Raw genomic sequence first — 16,761 nt, 5'->3', positions numbered from 1 at the left:
GAGGCCTCATCGCATTCCCGGAAGCGGGGAGCATGGGCACCTTATGATGCGGTGGAGGCGGGATGAGGGCGTAAGGGTTAATGGACATCAAAAAGGCAGTGAAGGAGCTGCAGCCCTACCTCTGCTCTTTGGAGAGGAAGGCATCGCTGCAATAGCCAAGCTCTTGACAGTGAAGGTAATGCAAGGTTTGAGATCCATTAGAGTGCCTGTAATTATTTATAGGGAGGGGAAAAAAACCACACTAGGTTGTGAAAATCGGATGGCACGGCAAAGAAAGGCGTTGGAGAAAGGATTCTTAAAGCCCAAAGTAATTCACGATGAGAGCTGAGGCTGCACTTTGGGACCTGACCTTGGCTCCGGTGGCAGCGAGGGAAAGGGCTTTTGGTGTGGACAGGCATAACCCAGAGCTGCTGGGCCCCATCCCCTTGTGTGCTGAGATCTCCAGACCCAGGAATAGCTGCTGAAGAGGAGCCTGAAGCTTGGTCCCTGCTCCTGGTTTCCATGCTGTGAGAGCTGGGGCTCTCCCGCAGCCCTGGTCCTCCATGGGCTCTGCAGAGCTCAGAGCAATGTTTGGTCTTCCCAGTCTGTCCTCACTTCCAGCAGCCTCCCCTCCTCTGCCAGGGACCTCAGGGCTGATCAGACGCCTTCATCCTGGCATTAGTTCCCCTTTTCAGTGAAGGCAGCAAATGGGTGAGAGCTCCCAGAGCTGGGATCCCTATAACTGGAATCCATGGAGCCAGGCAAAACAGTTCGTATGCACAGAGCTTGATGAGCAGTTGTGCGAAGGGCTTCGGGATCCTCTGCAAGATGTCCTGGAGGAGGGCAAAGTGTGCTTATATAATGTGTCTAGACAGACTATTCCTGGGGGCTGGGGGGAGCAGGGACCTGCTTTTCTATGTCAACGCTGTGTGGCCCTGCTTAAAGGTTCTGGGAGCTGCTAAAATATTAATAACCAGGCTGGGGATAGGACAGCACATGCTTTTGCACTCAGGAAAATGTTGATCTTAGCATAAGCCGTGTCAGCAAAGGAGCCTTTGCCTGGCGGGTGCCTCGTGCTCCAGCTGCAATGACTTAAGAGTGAAGAGCATCTCCCCGCAGCTCCCTCGCTCTATCCCCTTCTGCTCTGCTCCATCTCGTTCTCCTGGAGCTGTTGGGCTCCTCCAGCCTTTTTTGGAGCAGGTAGACAGGATGCAAGGTGTTATTGCACCATCTGCGTGAGTACCATGGGGCTCTGACACCAGCAAAGCCCTGTGGTCCCCACGGGGCCACCTCCCTTGTCCCCTCTAAGAGCAGCTAACATGCTGCTGGAGATACGGGACTGGGGACCCTCATCCCTGCAGCACTGAGACCTGACCCTCGGTGCTGTGTGGGGCTGGTGGCACTGGGCACCTCTGTGCCCTGAAAGAGGGGTTTCCTTCCCTCCCAGCCCCGCTGGGTCACCCTCCTCCACCTCACTGACACCCCCCTCCCAACCCCCTGGAAAGGGCCTGGGGTGGCTCTGCGGGGTCCCTCCGCGCCCGCAGCAGCCCTGTCTCCGCCGGGGCACCCGGTACCGAGGGGTACACGGCGGCTCCCCCCCGCGGGCCCCGCTGCGGGTCTCAGGACCGGTGCGCGCCGCTGCGGTTCCCCCCTCCCACCCCTAACGGGGGCACGGCGCTGGCGGCGGGGGGGGGGGGGGGCGGAAAACGCGGCGGCGCGCGCGCTGCCTTCATCCCCCCCCTTCCTCCTCCTCTTCCTCCTCCTCCTCCCGGGAGCGCGCTCGCCGAGCCGGGAGCGAGCAGCCGGCGGGAGGATGCTGCAAACGGCGGCGGAGCCGGGCGGCTGGGCAGGTAGGGCGGGCGGCGAGGGGCGAACCGGGGGGCCCTCGGTACCGCCGCTCCTCCAGCGAGCACCGAGGGGCCGGGAGAGTTGCGGCAGCAGCAAAGTTGTCGGGAGGGCAGGGATGCGCTGCGGTGGGGGGGGCCCGATGAGCAGGGAGAAGGGCCCGGTACCCCCCCGGGGGATGCTCGGGTCCCGGCTCCCGCCTGCGGCGCCTGGGAACGGGAATCCCGGCTGCGCAGCGCCGAGCCCCGGGGCGGGGGGGGCCGGTCCCGCTGACCCCCCCCTCGGGAGGTGTCAGGGCAGAAGGGAAACTTCTTGGGACGAACTTTGATGAGGCCCCATTGTCCTTCCCACGCTGGTCGGGACCTCCGTGGGTGCGCGGCGGCGCCGGTGGCCTCAGGGTGCCTGCGCCACCGGGGTGCACAGCGTGTGATCCCCACGGGCCTGCGGTGGGCTGGGGGCTGCCGGCAGCGCCAGGGCCCGGGCGGTGTTTGCCAGATTGTGACCGTGGCCGTGGGCCTCTCCGGGGCCCCACTGAGCTGCTGAGGGTGTCGGGGTGCACCATGAACCCGGCGTGCCCCACAGCTCGGCCGCAGGGCGCCCACGGCTGCTCACATCCCTGCCTTGGTGCAGGCACGGGGAGGTTTGTGTTGGAAATGGAGCTGAGGCTTCCTGGCTGCCTCCACAAGCGGTTCGTGGCTTTGGAAGAAAAGGACTTTGACTGAAGCCTCACAAAAGCACTTTCTGTTGGTGACTGGGGCAGTGAGGGCTGGGTCTTGGGGTGGCTGCAGCCTGGTCCCCCTCACCTGTCATGCACCGACCAGGAGTGAACATGGATGCAGGGGCAGCATCCTCACTCTGCGGACAGCCCGCTCTCCCCTCCGCTCCTCAATGCGCTTCGCTGTTAACTTGGAGCAGCAGCGAGTTGTTGCTCAGGAGTTGTGCACGGGATGGGGTAGGGCTGGAGCAAACCCGGCGGGTCCCGGGGAGCAGGACGTGCCTGTGCCTGCCCTTGACGGCAGCGGCAGGGCTGCGAGCTCCCATCACGCTGCATGTGCATGTGGGAAAACAACTTCTTGGATGGAATCTGAACTCCCTGGCACATGCGGCTGCTTTGTGTTTTCAGAGGCAAACCTTGAAAGTGCATCTGGGCATGACTCTGCGTGGAGGTAAAGGGTCCAGGGCCCAGCTTGGCACTCCCAGAGCCTTGAAGGGGCTTCTAGGTTAAATCATGGGTTAGGGGTTAACTCACTGATTTGAAGGGGATCAGCACCAACGCTGTGGCCGCTGCTGCTGGAGCTGCCTCCTCCTGTGAGGGCTGGATGTGCCCGTGAGTCCTGTGCAAGCTGGCAGCACCCCTGCCCTTGGGAAAGCGCGGCAGCGGCGGCATTCCCAATGGGACACGAGGCAGGAGCGGGCGTCGCGGGCTCAGCGCTGTGCAGAAGTCATCTTCATCACCGTCATTGTGAGGGGTGTCTGAGCGGGGAGCTGGGGCGGTCTGTGGGAGCTGCTGTGCTGCACGTGGATGCCTGAAAATAGCATCAATGGGCAGTGCTGCTGGATGTGACTGTCCGGGAACAAACGAGCCTCTGTCCCCTCTGGAGCCTGGCCAGAGCTCCTGCAGCCAACACAAAGTCAAACCCACCCTGATGAACTTGGGGGTGTTTGAAGTGGCTGCAGGCGTTTTCCAATGGAGCATCCAGCCCTGCGTCGGCTTCTTGGCTGGAGAGCTCCATGGGGACAGGAGGAGCTGGTCCCTCGGTAGATGCCAGGGTGACTCTGTTGGGGAGAACGTCTCCTGCTATGTGTGGAGTTCAGAGCCAGGCTGGTGCTAATGTGTGTGTGGGGTGAGTCTGCCTCATGTGGTCAGTAAGACTCGTAGAGTCCTGCTCAGGTCTGCCAGCCCCAGCACGTCCCCCCTGCACCCTCCTGCTGTGTATCCCTCTGGGTCACTGCTGGGGCCGGTGTTCCCAACTGGAGCCTGGAGTAATGCCCCAGCACAGTGGTTCCAGGAACTCACCCAGCTGTGGCCATCCACAGCCATTTCCAACCCAAAAATACTCCTCAAGCACGGCCCCAGCATCCTTGAGCATCCGCCGGTGGCCGTAAAGGACCCCTGGTGCTGGGACTGTGATTTGCTGTGCCCCTGGAGATGTTCCCCTTGCACTGGCTTTTATCTGGCATTTCTGGGCTGATCTACATCTTCCTACAAGTGCACTGTCAGTTTGCTACTGAACAAACAAGGACCTTTACACAGATGCTCTCAAAGTCAAGCACCGAACATGTTAATTGAGTTGCTTTACACTGTTGGATTTCCAGGACTGGAAGCATGGGGTAATCTCCAACACGTGCTAGACTGAAACATCAGAGGAACAGAGAGCCCTTCTCTGAGCTGCTTCTCTTGTCTCCCAGCTCCATCGGGGCTGGTGTTTGAATGTTCCGATCCCGGAGCCTGTGGTTCTGCAGCCCTTTAATCATTGCTGGGGAGAATAAAAATGCAAAGCTGTGCGCCCGGAGCAGAGTAATGAAGCCCAGGAGGGTCTGTTTGTCAATTTACAAACAATATTGGGATGTACAAAGGCTGTTCCTCAGTCTGAGAATGCCTCCGAAATCGTGTCATCATTTATGTGGCAGGAAGCCCCTGTCAAGGGCTGTATCTGTGCTCTCAAGGAAATCCAGGCTGCGGCTGCATGGTAACAAGGGCTCAGTTTTAAGTAGAACCACAACAAGTACAGGTTGTAAAAGGGAACCTTGAGCTGCTCTGTGGGTGAGCTGCAGGCACAGGATGTGCAGGAAGGGTCCTGGTTTCCCATGGGAAGCTCGCTTGGTGTTCCGCTGGCACTCCAGGGGTGCAGGGCTGTGTCTTTTGGAGGTGTTAGGATGCTCTTGATGTTCTTCTGTGGCCTGGCTGGGGCTATGGGGCTTCTTCGCAGGGGGTGCAGGCAGGGGAGCACCCCCCTGCTCTCAGAGGGGCCATTTATGGCTGGGGTTAGGGTTTTTCCCTAAACCCCATCACTTTTCCCCTTGCAATGTCACAGCTTTTCCCCAGAATGAGAACCCAGGGGCTGGTGGCAGCTCCATGGGACCACCAAGCCCTTCCCTTGGGATTTGAAGCTCTTGGGGCTGCAGGATCCGGCTGGGGTGAGCCTGGGCTGAGTCAGTGCTGCTGGGCTGGGGCACACAGAACAAACGGCTCCGTGCTGTTCTGGATCGGGAATGCTCCCGAGTCGTGATTTTCCCTGCCCTAATTATGGAGATGTTTTAATTAGTTGATAACAAAAATCACTTGGTAATTGCAAGGGGAAACGTCCTGAGGTTGAGTCCTAACCTCTGCCTGGCTCTGCCTGAGGACAGGAGCTGTTCCCTCTGTGCCATCCTCTGTGAAGGCAGCAGCAGCTGGTGCCGGGGTGCCAAGCATCCCTGTAGCAAGGTGCTGGGCTCCTTAGGCCAACAGGGCTGACCCTGGCAGGATTAAACCAGCCCAGGGTTTGGCTCTGAGGCCAGGCTGGGCCGGGCACTTGGTTTCCAGTTTGGGTATTTCTGGCTCTGATGTCTGGTTGCTGGCTCCAGCAGCGGATGAAGGAGCTGTTGGATGTGGGGTGGGTTTTGTCAGCATAAGATCAGAGGCTGCTTCTCAGCTTCCTTTCAGCTCCCAGTGCTTTAAGACCTCAGCTGCCTTTGAGCTGGGGAGAGCACTGCAGCCCATTCAGCAGGAGCAGGGGGTCACATCATAGTGGAACCATGGAGCAAAGGGCCAGGAGCTTTTTGGGGTGATTTTTTGCCTTTCTGTGTTGGAGCAGGAGGGATGTGGCACCCGTGACCTGGGCCTTGCTGGTGCTGCTGCCCTGGTAGTCCAGGGGCTCCCTGGATCCTATCAAGCCCAGGGATGTGTGGCAGCGATGCCAATGCTGGCCATTGGAAACCAGCGCTCCAAAGTGGGACCACAGCCTCTTGGCCAGCTGCTTATGTGGAAGAGGGATGGAGCTGGACAGGTCCTGGCCTCATCCTGCCTGGGGGTTGATCCTGGCTGCAGGCGAGTGGGGTGTAGCATCCACAGGGATTCCTGGTCTCAAGCTCTCTGCTCTGGGCAACACTGTGCAGAGCTTTGGCATTCGGTTCCCATATGACTCTGCTTCAGTAATTCCCAGTGAATCCAGGCAGTAATTCCTGGGGATGGATTTTCCGCCAGAATTCCCATCATATTAGCAGAGAAATAACTGAAGGCTTTGTGCTGCTCCCTCATCCAGCACCACCACCGCCTCTGCACCCTCCTTACCTGCTCTGCAGGTCACAGAGATAGGAAAACGAGGAATGGTGGCTGGGAATTGCTATCTTTAAAACCAAGAAGCCTGCTGTGGGACAGAGACGTGTCAGGGCTGGCGCAGAGGATGAGGCGCTCCCACTGGAGATGCTGATAGCGCTGGGATGGTTGGTTTTGGGAAGAGGAACACCCACAGCCCAATGGGGCTGGCTCCTCAACGCTGGATTTGGGAGGGTTTTGGGGGTTTGTCCCTTTTCCTGTTCTTGTTTGTCATCTGCTCCCTTCACCCTGCCCTGGCCCCGTGCTGCAGGGGACGCAGCCATCCCAGTGCTGCTGTTGATCTTGGTCTGGAACGCTGCTGCTTTGCATCCCTTTGAAGCACCTCAGCACAGAGCCCGTCTGTGCGCTGGGGCTTGGAGCTCCTTCTGAGGAGCTCTGGAATGGTTTTAGGAAAGAATCCCATCAGAATCCCACACAAGGGAAGCTTGTTCTGGAGCGGGCAGGAGCCGGGAGCGGCACGGAGCAGGACTGGGGGGCAAGACCTGGCTCCTGCCCCCCGGCAGCAGAGTCCTGCCCGTCGCTTCCATCGCACGCAAGGGCAGAGCCTATAAATAACCCAGCTCCGAGGTTTCGAGCAGTATTAGGAACTCTCCAGGCTTATTTTTCAGCGCTGTTACGAAAGGGCTTGAGCGGATTAAAGCGTGCCCGGATTAATCTGTGCTCCGGAAGGCGCTGAGTGCGGGAAGGGCAGTGCTGCCGCCCCGGGAATGCGGTGCTGGGTTCACTGGGGCTCTCTGTGCCCCGTGGGGCTGTGACTGGTGGGGCAGGGAGGGACACAGCAGCAGCCGCTGTGTTTCCAGCCCCTGGCTCACCCGCTGGGCACCTCAGGCAGCAAATCTTCATAGAGCCATAGCATCCCAGCCTGGTTTGGGATGAAGGGACCTTAAAGCTCATCCAGTCCCAACCGCCTGCTATGGGCAGGGACACCTTAGAGCAGCTTGCTCCAAGCCCTTGGCCTTGAGGTTTCAGAGTTCAATGTCAAAGTCCTGTCCTCTCTGGTTTCCAGGGGAGGCAATTAGCCAACAGGCAGAAGAGCAATGTAATGAGTGTGACGAATGAGCAAGCCAGTCGTGGTACAGGGCATGCTGTGCCCTCGGAGGAGCCTTCCACATGGCGGGAATGCGGCAGCAGCCTTTCAAGTGGGAGTGCAGCAATTCCCTTGTCCAAGCCAGGGCTCTGCCTGTTCATCCTGTGCCTGTGCCTGAGCCTTCTCCTGCTTGGGAGCCTCCGTGGAGCTCGGGGAGGGCCCTGGGATGGGTACCCCGATGCTGTGATCCGTGCCAGTACCTCACCTTGCAGGGCAGGATGGGTGCAGTGGGTGAAGCAAAGGGATTTATGGAGCCTCCTGCGGGTGCTCGTGTGATGCCAGTGCTGCATCCATGGGAAGCACGAGATGGGCTGCGGCAGCTCCAGCGCCTGCCTGGGTCTGGCCTCTGCTGAGCACTGAGGAAGCTTCTCCACTCATCCCTGGGAGCTTTTCCACTCCGGAGGACTTGGACAAATCCTCTTTGACAAGGAAGGCGATGGCTGCACTGAGGAGATGCTGGCAGGAGTCACAATCCCCCCGAGTGATCCAGGGGCCATTTCCTGCTGCTGGATGAAGGAGCTTGCTCTTCTCCCACCTGTTGCAGGGAGCCCGACTCCTCTGCAACCCCAGCTGGAGATAACACTGGATGTGGAGTGATGGAAATAACACTGGGTGTGGAGTGATGGAGATAACACTGGATGTGGAGTGATGGAGATAACACTGGGTGTGAAGTGATGGAGATAACACTGGATGTGGAGTGATGGAGATAACACTGGATGTGAAATGATGGAGATAACACTGGATGTGGAGTGATGGAGATAACACTGGATGTGGAGTGATGGAGATAACACTGGGTGTGGAGTGATGGAAATAACACTGGATGTGAAGTGATGGAGATAACACTGGATGTGAAGTGATGGAGATAACACTGGGTGTGGAGTGATGGAAATAACACTGGATGTGAAGTGATGGAGATAACACTGGATGTGGAGTGATGGAGATAACACTGGATGTGGAGTGATGGAGATAACACTGGATGTGAAATGATGGAGATAACACTGGATGTGGAGTGATGGAGATAACACTGGATGTGAAATGATGGAGATAACACTGGATGTGGAGTGATGGAGATAACACTGGATGTGGAGTGATGGAGATAACACTGGATGTGGAGTGATGGAGATAACACTGGATGTGGAGTGATGGAGACAACAGCAGCCACCAGCACCGAGGTCTGCAGGGTCAGGGCAGCAGTGCCCCAGGGCTCTTTCATCAGCAGCACAAAGCCCCATCCTGCTGTGGGACAGTTCATGGGCAACCCAGAGCCCTCTGCACATTGCCAAAGCAAGGGCCAGGATTTCTGCCTTTGTTCACCTGCTGACAAGGCATTGGAAAAGGGAGGATGAAGTGAGATCTGCTGGCGAGGGATTAAACCGGGGCCCTCGGCTGTATTTATAGAAGGTTCAGAAGTAAATCCATCCTCAGACTGAATAAATATTTTGCTCAGGCAGGCGCGATCTTCAGTTCATCTGTCTTGGAAAGACTTAAGTGAGAGGGGAATTGATTTTCTTCAGCTTGAACAAGGCAAGCAGCTCTCAAACCCAGATAGATGCTGAAGTCCCGTTATCAGCTAAAATGGGAAAGCAGCTGGGAACTCATTAAAGGGAAAGTGAAAACGAAGCTGCTTTAGGGAGGCTGCAATTCCCCATCCGTCATCCCTGGCGCTGCCACCCCCGAGGGCTGCTCTGGGGCTGTGGGTCCAGCCCCGTTAGATGCTGGGTGACTGCCGTGAGCTCCAGCAGCTCCCCAGGGGTGATGGGAGCGAGTGGCACCGGTCGCACCGGTGCAGGGCCAATGGCCCTGTGCTGGAGAGGTGACACCGGGGACCTGGGGGTGGCAGTGCCGGGATGGAGGGGGATCAGTGTAGGTGCGGTGGTGGCACAAGGATGTCAGCCTCAGCTGTTGGCACCACCAGGCACGGAGCCACCTGAGGCTGGGCCCGGCTCTCACCACATCAGGCTTCAGTGCTTGGATGGCTGCAGCTGTGACGTGCTGCGAGGACGAGGAATTCCGGACACATCCCTGTCTCCATCCCCATCCTGCCCGGATGCTGCCCTTGGGCTCCCTGGTGCTGTCAGGGCAGGCCGGTGTCCCCGCGCTGCTGCTGCCGATGGCACGGGCAGAGGTTGTCCCTGCTCATTGCGCAGCAGAATTCCAGCTCAAAGAGCTTGTTAATTCAAGCCGGCACCTGGTGTTTCCAACATCAGTTACTGCTAAGACGTGAGCTTAGTGCTTTGCTCTTAACAAAAGCTGCTGCCGGGTGAGCTCCAGCGTGGCGTGAACCAAGCAGCGAGCGCTGCCCGCGCCTCCCCCTAAGCGGGGCTGCAGCATTCCCTTGTTCCTTTTCCCAGGTCATAAAGGAAGCAATCAAAGGGAGAATTAAGACAAACCAAAGCCCTTGGCAGCGCTGCCTGGTTTCTTCTCCCTGTTTTCCAGGGGAGAACCGCACCAAGCACTGCACTCACCACCCTGCGCGGGGGGGATGCCCGGTGCTGGGACACGGGTAGCAGCGGTGGCGGGGCCAGGGGAGGGTTTTGCTGCTCGAGCTCCGTCTGCCCCGTGCTAAAAAAAGCCCTGAGATGAGCAAAATTATCCGCTGAGTCACTAATCACTCACCGCTGCTTTAGTCACCAGCTCCCGCGCGCGGGGGGACGGTGGCTGCTGAGGGGGCATAAACGGGCTTGTCATGACGTTAAATGGATGTGGCCAAACGAAAGCGCTGCTGCTGCTGACACCAGATGGATCATGAGGCTCTGCAGCCACCGGAGCAGCTCAATTAGTGATGATTCCTAATGAAACCTTCGATGAATTGCGCCCGCGTGCGAGGGATGCTCCCCATGGAGGCGCTGCCCGTGTCCCATCGCAGCGCGGGTCACCGCATCCTGGTCTCTGACCCCCTCCATGGGCATCGTGGCTCCTGCTTGAGGATGAACTGCTTCTCCATGGGGTGTTAGTGTGGTGGGAGCACCCCCTGCTCGGGAAGGGGTGCTGGGGGTTGGAGCTGTGGTTGGGTGACCACAGTGGAGGCACATCTGGGATCCTGGGACTTGGGAAAGCAAAGATGCTCCAGCCTGGGGATGCTCCATCCCTTCCTGCTCCCCTTCTTACCTGGTACCAGCAGGCACCTTCTCCTGTGGGCCACAGCACCCTTTCCTCTGCCATCTGCCCCAGAGCATCCTGGATGAGAAAGAGGGATTATGGCTCAGGTGTCCACACACTTGCAGCTGCACACAGAGGGATGGATGCTGGCAGAGGGATGCGCTGCTGGGGGAGCTCGGTGGGTGTCACATTGCTGGAGCTTCCAGACAGAAATAGCTCCATGCACAGCCCCGCTTCCAGAGAGCCTGTGGGAGCGTGGCATCAGCTGCTCCATCCCAGGAAGAGATTGGCTCTTTGCGAGGGTGTGATTGCTGCAGGCAAGGAAGGAGCTGGGGGGCAGCCTGAGTCTGCAGATCTCAGTCTGTGTGCGTGGGGCAGGGGCCTCTCTGGGTTTGGTGTGAAACAGTGCAGGATTGGGCCATGGATGTGCCTTAATCCGCTGGTGTGGTGCTGCCCAGGCTGGGCAGGACTGGCTGGCTCAGTGGGTCTCTGGTCCTGCAGCCCCCCATCCTCACTGAGAGGGCAGGCACAGGATGCTCGTGGCTGGGTACCATGTGGCATCTCTGCTGCACATCTGGCTCAGTGCTGGACCAGGCTGTCCCCACCGCTGCTGTGCTCTGATCTGCTCCACACCAGCGTTCTCGCCTTCCCAGGCAGTTCTGATCCTCCCCCCGTGCTCAACAGGAGGGGCTCTTTTAGCCGAGTAACCACTGTGCCAGAGCCAAGCGCCTGTGAAAGGGCCTGTCTCAGAGCAGGAAGGAGCCATAAAAGGCCTATTTATGTCGCTGGCTCCTCGCAATGTTTTCAGACGCAGCCCTCGCATGTTTTCATAGCAGCAACGCCTCCACCTCTCGCCAGCTGCCAGCAGAGACGAGCCTTTCGCTGCTGTCCTCCGCTCGCATCCCCATGCGCTGGGGCTCTGCACGGCCGTGGTTGGTGCTGGGGCGGTGCTGGGCTTGGTGGGGTGGGCATGGGGTATGGGCACTGCAGGGCTGGCTGCATGGCATGGGGCTGGATGCATGGCATGGGGATGGATGCATGGCATGGGGATGGCTGCATGGCACGGAGGTGGCTGCATGGCACATGGCTGGCTGCATGGCATGGGGATGGATGCATGGCACAGGGCTGGCTGCATGGCATGGGGATGGATGCATGGCATGGGGATGGCTGCATGGCACGGAGGTGGCTGCATGGCACATGGCTGGCTGCATGGCATGGGGATGGATGCATGGCACAGGGCTGGCTGCATGGCATGGGGATGGATGCATGGCATGGGGATGGCTGCATGGCACGGAGGTGGCTGCATGGCACATGGCTGGCTGCATGGCATGGGGATGGATGCATGGCACAGGGCTGGCTGCATGGCATGGGGATGGATGCATGGCATGGGGATGGCTGCATGGCACGGAGGTGGCTGCATGGCACATGGCTGGCTGCATGGCATGGGGATGGATGCATGGAATGGGGACGGATGTGTGACGTTGGGATGGATGCATGGCACGCGGATGGATGCATGGCACAGGGATGGATGCATGGCACAGGTCTGGCTGCATGACATGGGGTTGAATGCATGGCACAGAGATTGATGCATGGCACAGAGAGGGATGCATGGCACAGGGATGGACGCATGGCACAAGGCTGGCACACTGTGTGGTGCTCCTGGCTTCGTGAGCATCTGGGCAGGGCCACAGGGCTGAGCCAGCACAAGGCACGTGTGCAGGGGGTGAAGTGAGGAGCCCTTCTCCTGCTCTCCTCTGCCCCTCTGGCTCCTCTATCCACCTGGGAGCAGCTCTGGCAATGGGCTAGCTGGCTGTGAGGTTCCCTTTGGGATGTGGCCCCAGCACGCGGTCCAGAGGCAGCCTCAGGACTGTGCCTTGGCTGCTTCCAGCAGTCCTGTCCGTGATGGTGGCACTGTGCCACCCATGGACACGCTCAGGCCCTTGGCATGGATGGGCTGCGTTACGCATCCCGGGAGGTGGACTCGCCAGCACCTCTGCCCAGGCCACCTTGCTGCCGTGTTTCCCATCGCCTGGAATTTGCTGGCGGGCAGCGCTGGACACAGCCCACTGGAGGAGCGGCAGCTCCCAAGCTTTGCCCTGGGAATGCCCATGTAGAAGAGCCGGCCTCTCCTCCAGCCGTGGTTCATCAGCTGCATACAGGGGCTGGTGTGAGCTGCCTCTCTGTGCCCAGCCCTGCCAGCCCTCTGTGTCAGGCACCATGCAGTGACAGCACTGCAGCGATCCCGTGTCACACGTGCCATGCAGTGTGGGAGGTAGAGGAGGAAGGAGGAAGATCTTTCCCATTCAGTGCCAATGCAGGAGGGAGGCAGGAGCCTGGTGCTGTGGCTTGTATGGGGCTGAATGAGGCTCCTGTGTGCACTCCCAGCACCCTGGGGACCCTGGAGCGCTGTCCTGGCTGTGAGGCAGTGATGGGCTCCTTGTCCCCTTTGGGACCCAGAGCACCCAGGGCTGAAGTGGGAAAGGCAATGGGCCTAGAGCACATCCCATCACCGGTCCCTCCTCCAGCGCCAGCCGAGCCTGAGGTGGGACCTGAGCCTTGTGCTGCTACAAACCCACCTGGAGCCCCCCTGTGCCATGAGCCGTCTGCAGCACGTACCCCGCAGGGCTCTGAGCACCGAGCCCGTGTCCATGTGTTTTCCATGGCTGCGAGATGAGTAACTTCTCAGGAGTCCATGTAGGAATTCCTTGTGAGCAGGGAAGCTGGCCCGCTCGAGCTCGTTAAATACCGCTGATGGTGCTGCCCAGGCAAACACTCGAGCTGCCTCCTGCGCTGCCAACACTCACGGCCTTCTGCCCTTCTCGGAGCAAAGGTCCCTGGGTTTAACTGGACACACGTGCTGCTCTCCCGGCACAGCGGGCTCTGCCATAGCTCAGGATGCTCACACTGCAGTGACTGGGGTCCTGCAGCAGCATCCCGGTACTGCAAAGCCGGGAGCGAGTCTGAAGATACCAGAGAGCTCAAACCAGGATGCGGGGAGGAGGCGATGAAATGAGGCCACGCTTAGCACTGTACTGATTAAACCTGAGCTTTAAAACTCTTTTCCTCCTGTCCTCTAGCCAGCAAGCAGCACAGAACTTCATTAGTCCATATCCAGGAGACGCTGAAAGACGTGGACAATTAATTATCATCTGTCCTGTTTAATTTCCCTGCCTGTCAGAGATGGCTTCCCAGGGTTCACAGGCCAGTCAGTGTCTGAGGATGAGAGCTGAGGCTGGGAACCAGTGCTCCTGCAGCGCAGCTCCTGCTGCTGTGGCCCTGTGATGGGACCCTTGTACCCCCCTTGCTCTTGGGGTCCCTGGGCTGTGGGCTTGAGGCTGTTTGGGTTTGATGACATGCCAGCGTGTGCCCCATTGGTGGTGATGGGCTGAATGTGACTGCTCCCCCAGCCTCTGCTGCTCTGCTGCTCTGATTTGGTAACACCTCAACATTGCCATAGTGAATAAAGGGTTCCAATAAGGAATCTGCAGATGGGGCGTTCCCATAGCTAAATGCTGGCTGTGAGGCTCCTCTCTAGCCCAGGCATGAGGCGGGGGCTGATGCAGAGCAAGGGATGATTTTGGACCCTGGTTCCTGGCTCTTCTGCTCCCGCAGCTCCAGTTCCATTGTTCCATCCATGCCGTTCCATTGCCTTCCTCAGACGCATCCTCCCCGCTCGCCTTAGACCCTGGTTACCAATTGCTCTGCAAAAAGCCTTCCACCCAAGTTTCTTTCCTAAGCCATGCTAAGCACAGGCTTTGATTTGCTCTCCTGCTCCTTTCTTCCTTTCTCTTCCCTTTCATCCCTCCTACCCCAAATGAAGAAACCCGTTTGATCATGCTGGGCTCAGGCTCTGTAACAAGCATCTCTGTTTGTGTTGTGGGGTTGTCAGTGTGATGACATGACAACGCATCTCCTCGTCGTCTCACAATGAATTATTTCTTCCACTCTTTCTTTGTACCATCTCCAGGATAAATTACCTCTCCCAGTATTAGCAGATGGGTTTATCAATCAGTGGAGCATCCTTAAACTCTGAGATTATACATTGCCCAGCCGGTTGCTGCGGCTCAACCAAGGCTGCAGCAAAGTGTTTGTGCAGGGAACTGCCAGGCCGGCCTGAAAGCAAATTGCTTTGCCAATGTATTCTCTTTCCTGTGTATGAACGCACTGCTCTTAAAGGGATGCTGTCACGTTAAATATGGAACTGCCAACCGCAGGCATTAAAAAATCATGGCTCGTCCCATTTTCCTTCCTCCCACTCTAAATCCTAAGAAAACAATAAATTCGGGGTTCTTTTGACTTGTCACCTGCTCGCAGCTCTTCCCGGCAGTCGGGAGCTTTGGGAACTTCAGCACCATGACAAGCGCTGCAGATCTGGGGCAGAGCGTGCTGATCAGGCAGCTCCTCACCAGGGAGTTCCATCTTTCCCTCTGCATCCCTTCCCTCCGATGTGCAGGGCAGACCTGGCAGCAGCCCCGGTGCCGAAGCACTCAGGGAGCCTTTCGTCCCCACTGGACCATGTGCTGGTCAGAAAATCCTCCTCGTATTTACCCTTGATCCATCATCACCATCCTCAAGTCCGATCCTGCTGCCTGCACTCTGTGTCCCCTCTGCTGTGACTAATGCAGAAAATCCTTCTCCAGCCTCTATCTTTCCAAGCACTTCTATAGGGAAGTTACTGGCGGTGGGTTTGTTGTATTGTGACAGACTCTCATTTTTAGGGTGTTTTTGTGCTCCAGTAGGGAAGAAGCTCGGGTCAGAACTGAGCAACCTATTGGAGCTCCTATTGGAGAGACCTGCCTGACAACAGGTTTGATTTGGGGCTGGGAGGGTGTTTTGATGCTTTTGCCCTCCCTGCTCCAGGGAACCTCAGTGTTCACAGCAGTGGGATGGGAGGCACAGGGCAGCTCCAGCTGGGATCAGTTTGGGAGGGCTATAAGAAGGGGAAGGGCAGAGCTGTAGGGGTTTGAGAGGGGTGTTCTGCTCTGTGTTTCTGTATCCTGGTGTCCATCCCCATACAGGGATCCCTTTGCCAGCCTGGCCTGTGTGATGCTCTGGTAGGTCCTGATGTGCTGTTTCATTTGGGGGATCCAGGCCTGGGCTGAAATTGCTTTGGCTTCTGTGGTGTTTGGTGCAGCTCCCTCTGGAGTTAAAGCTCTTCTGAGTGACAGCAGAGAGAGCCGCTGTCAGGACATGGGGGTTTTGATCCCGGTGGTTAAAATACCTGCGGCATATGGTCATGAGTGGTTCAGAAGGCAGAAGCAATGCAAAGTGTCCTGCCAGCCTTAACTTCTTAACGCAAACAGCTTTCAGAGCTGTGCTCCATGGTCAGCATTTACCTATTTACTGACCCCCTGCAGGGGCTCTGGAGCCTCCTCCACATTGGGTGTTTGGGACCTTGGATTTTAATAAAGCACTGGGCTTACTTTGATGGACTGGCCCAAAGTGCTACACGGATTTAAACAGCTCCTGTTGCAAATATCTTGATTTGATACCCCTGCGATGACTGCATTTCAAATGTCACTTGCTTAGCACTATGAAATATTTAATTTAGGCTGTAATACAGTAGCCTGCAAGAGCTCCGGCTTAAATTGGAGGTCTCCAGTGTCAGCCAGCAGCTATCCACAACCACGCTCAAAAGCCACTTTCTGCCCCCAAAAGCTCCTGCTATGGATGTGGGGGTGAGGGGGCTGGATGCTGTGCTCACTGCGGGCCTGTGCTGTGCCCCCAGCTCATCATTGTCCCTTGTCGTGGGGACTGTCCCCTCCTCTGCCCTCCCAGCTCTAAGGGCATTCAGCCTGGCTCTGCAGAGGGAGCAGCACTGGCTGCTGCTCTCTGAATTGGGGTGTTAGATGTGATCATCTGAGTCCTGCACGAGGGGCAAATTGTCTTCTCCAGCAGCTTGGTTGTGCAGCTTCAGTGAGGGGGCTCGAGGTGCTGCTGGGGCTCAGAACCCTCCCTGTGCCACGATGTGGTTCTCTGTGTTGTATTGCCCAAGAGGAAGCAGTTGTGGTGAGAGCAGGGTTGGGATCAGGGCAGGGGGTGCCTCCAGCAGCACACGAGGGACGGTGCATACAGGGACCTCAATAGCAAAGCCACGTGTGGTGTCACCCCATTCATGGGTGCCAGGAGGGTTGGGGCTCTGCTGGGGTGCCAGAAGCCAGCTTTGTGCCAGAGCAGACTCTGCCATGTTACACGTGGTGCCTGGGTTTGATTCTGGGGGGGGGGGGATTTGAAACAACCCCCCCCCCGTTTGTCAAGACCAGGAAGAGGAGCAGCTCAGCCAAAGCTGCATCAGGTTGCGCTGCTCGGGTCTATTTTAAGGGGTGAGCCGCACGGCTGGTGGTGTCTGACAGATCCTCACAGCGCGGGGCACATGCCCCTTCCTCCCCATAGCTCAGCAAAGCCGCCTGGTTTATCCCTTTCCTGCTGTCAC

General features: G+C 58.0%; 1 protein-coding gene across 1 annotated transcript in view; it reads left to right on the top strand.

Annotated features, from left to right (window-relative positions):
• Positions 1 to 1,692: 1,692 nt before the first annotated feature.
• ZNF385C (zinc finger protein 385C) overlaps positions 1,693 to 16,761 on the top strand; it is a gene marked incomplete at its 3' end in the record, with an annotated part of 58,619 nt that continues 43,550 nt past the window's right edge. Inside the window, exon 1 of the mRNA XM_080633526.1 lies at positions 1,693 to 1,829. Coding sequence (XP_080489652.1) covers positions 1,793 to 1,829 — 37 coding nt within the window. The 5' untranslated portion in view covers positions 1,693 to 1,792. The remainder of the gene's footprint in view (positions 1,830 to 16,761) is intronic.

This window comes from Psittacula echo (assembly GCF_963264785.1).
Source record: "Psittacula echo genome assembly, chromosome: 23".
Classification (NCBI taxonomy): Eukaryota; Metazoa; Chordata; class Aves; order Psittaciformes; family Psittacidae; genus Psittacula; species Psittacula echo.
The sequence above is the reverse complement of the archived record's forward strand: the minus strand, read 5'-3'. Positions and strand labels throughout refer to the sequence as shown.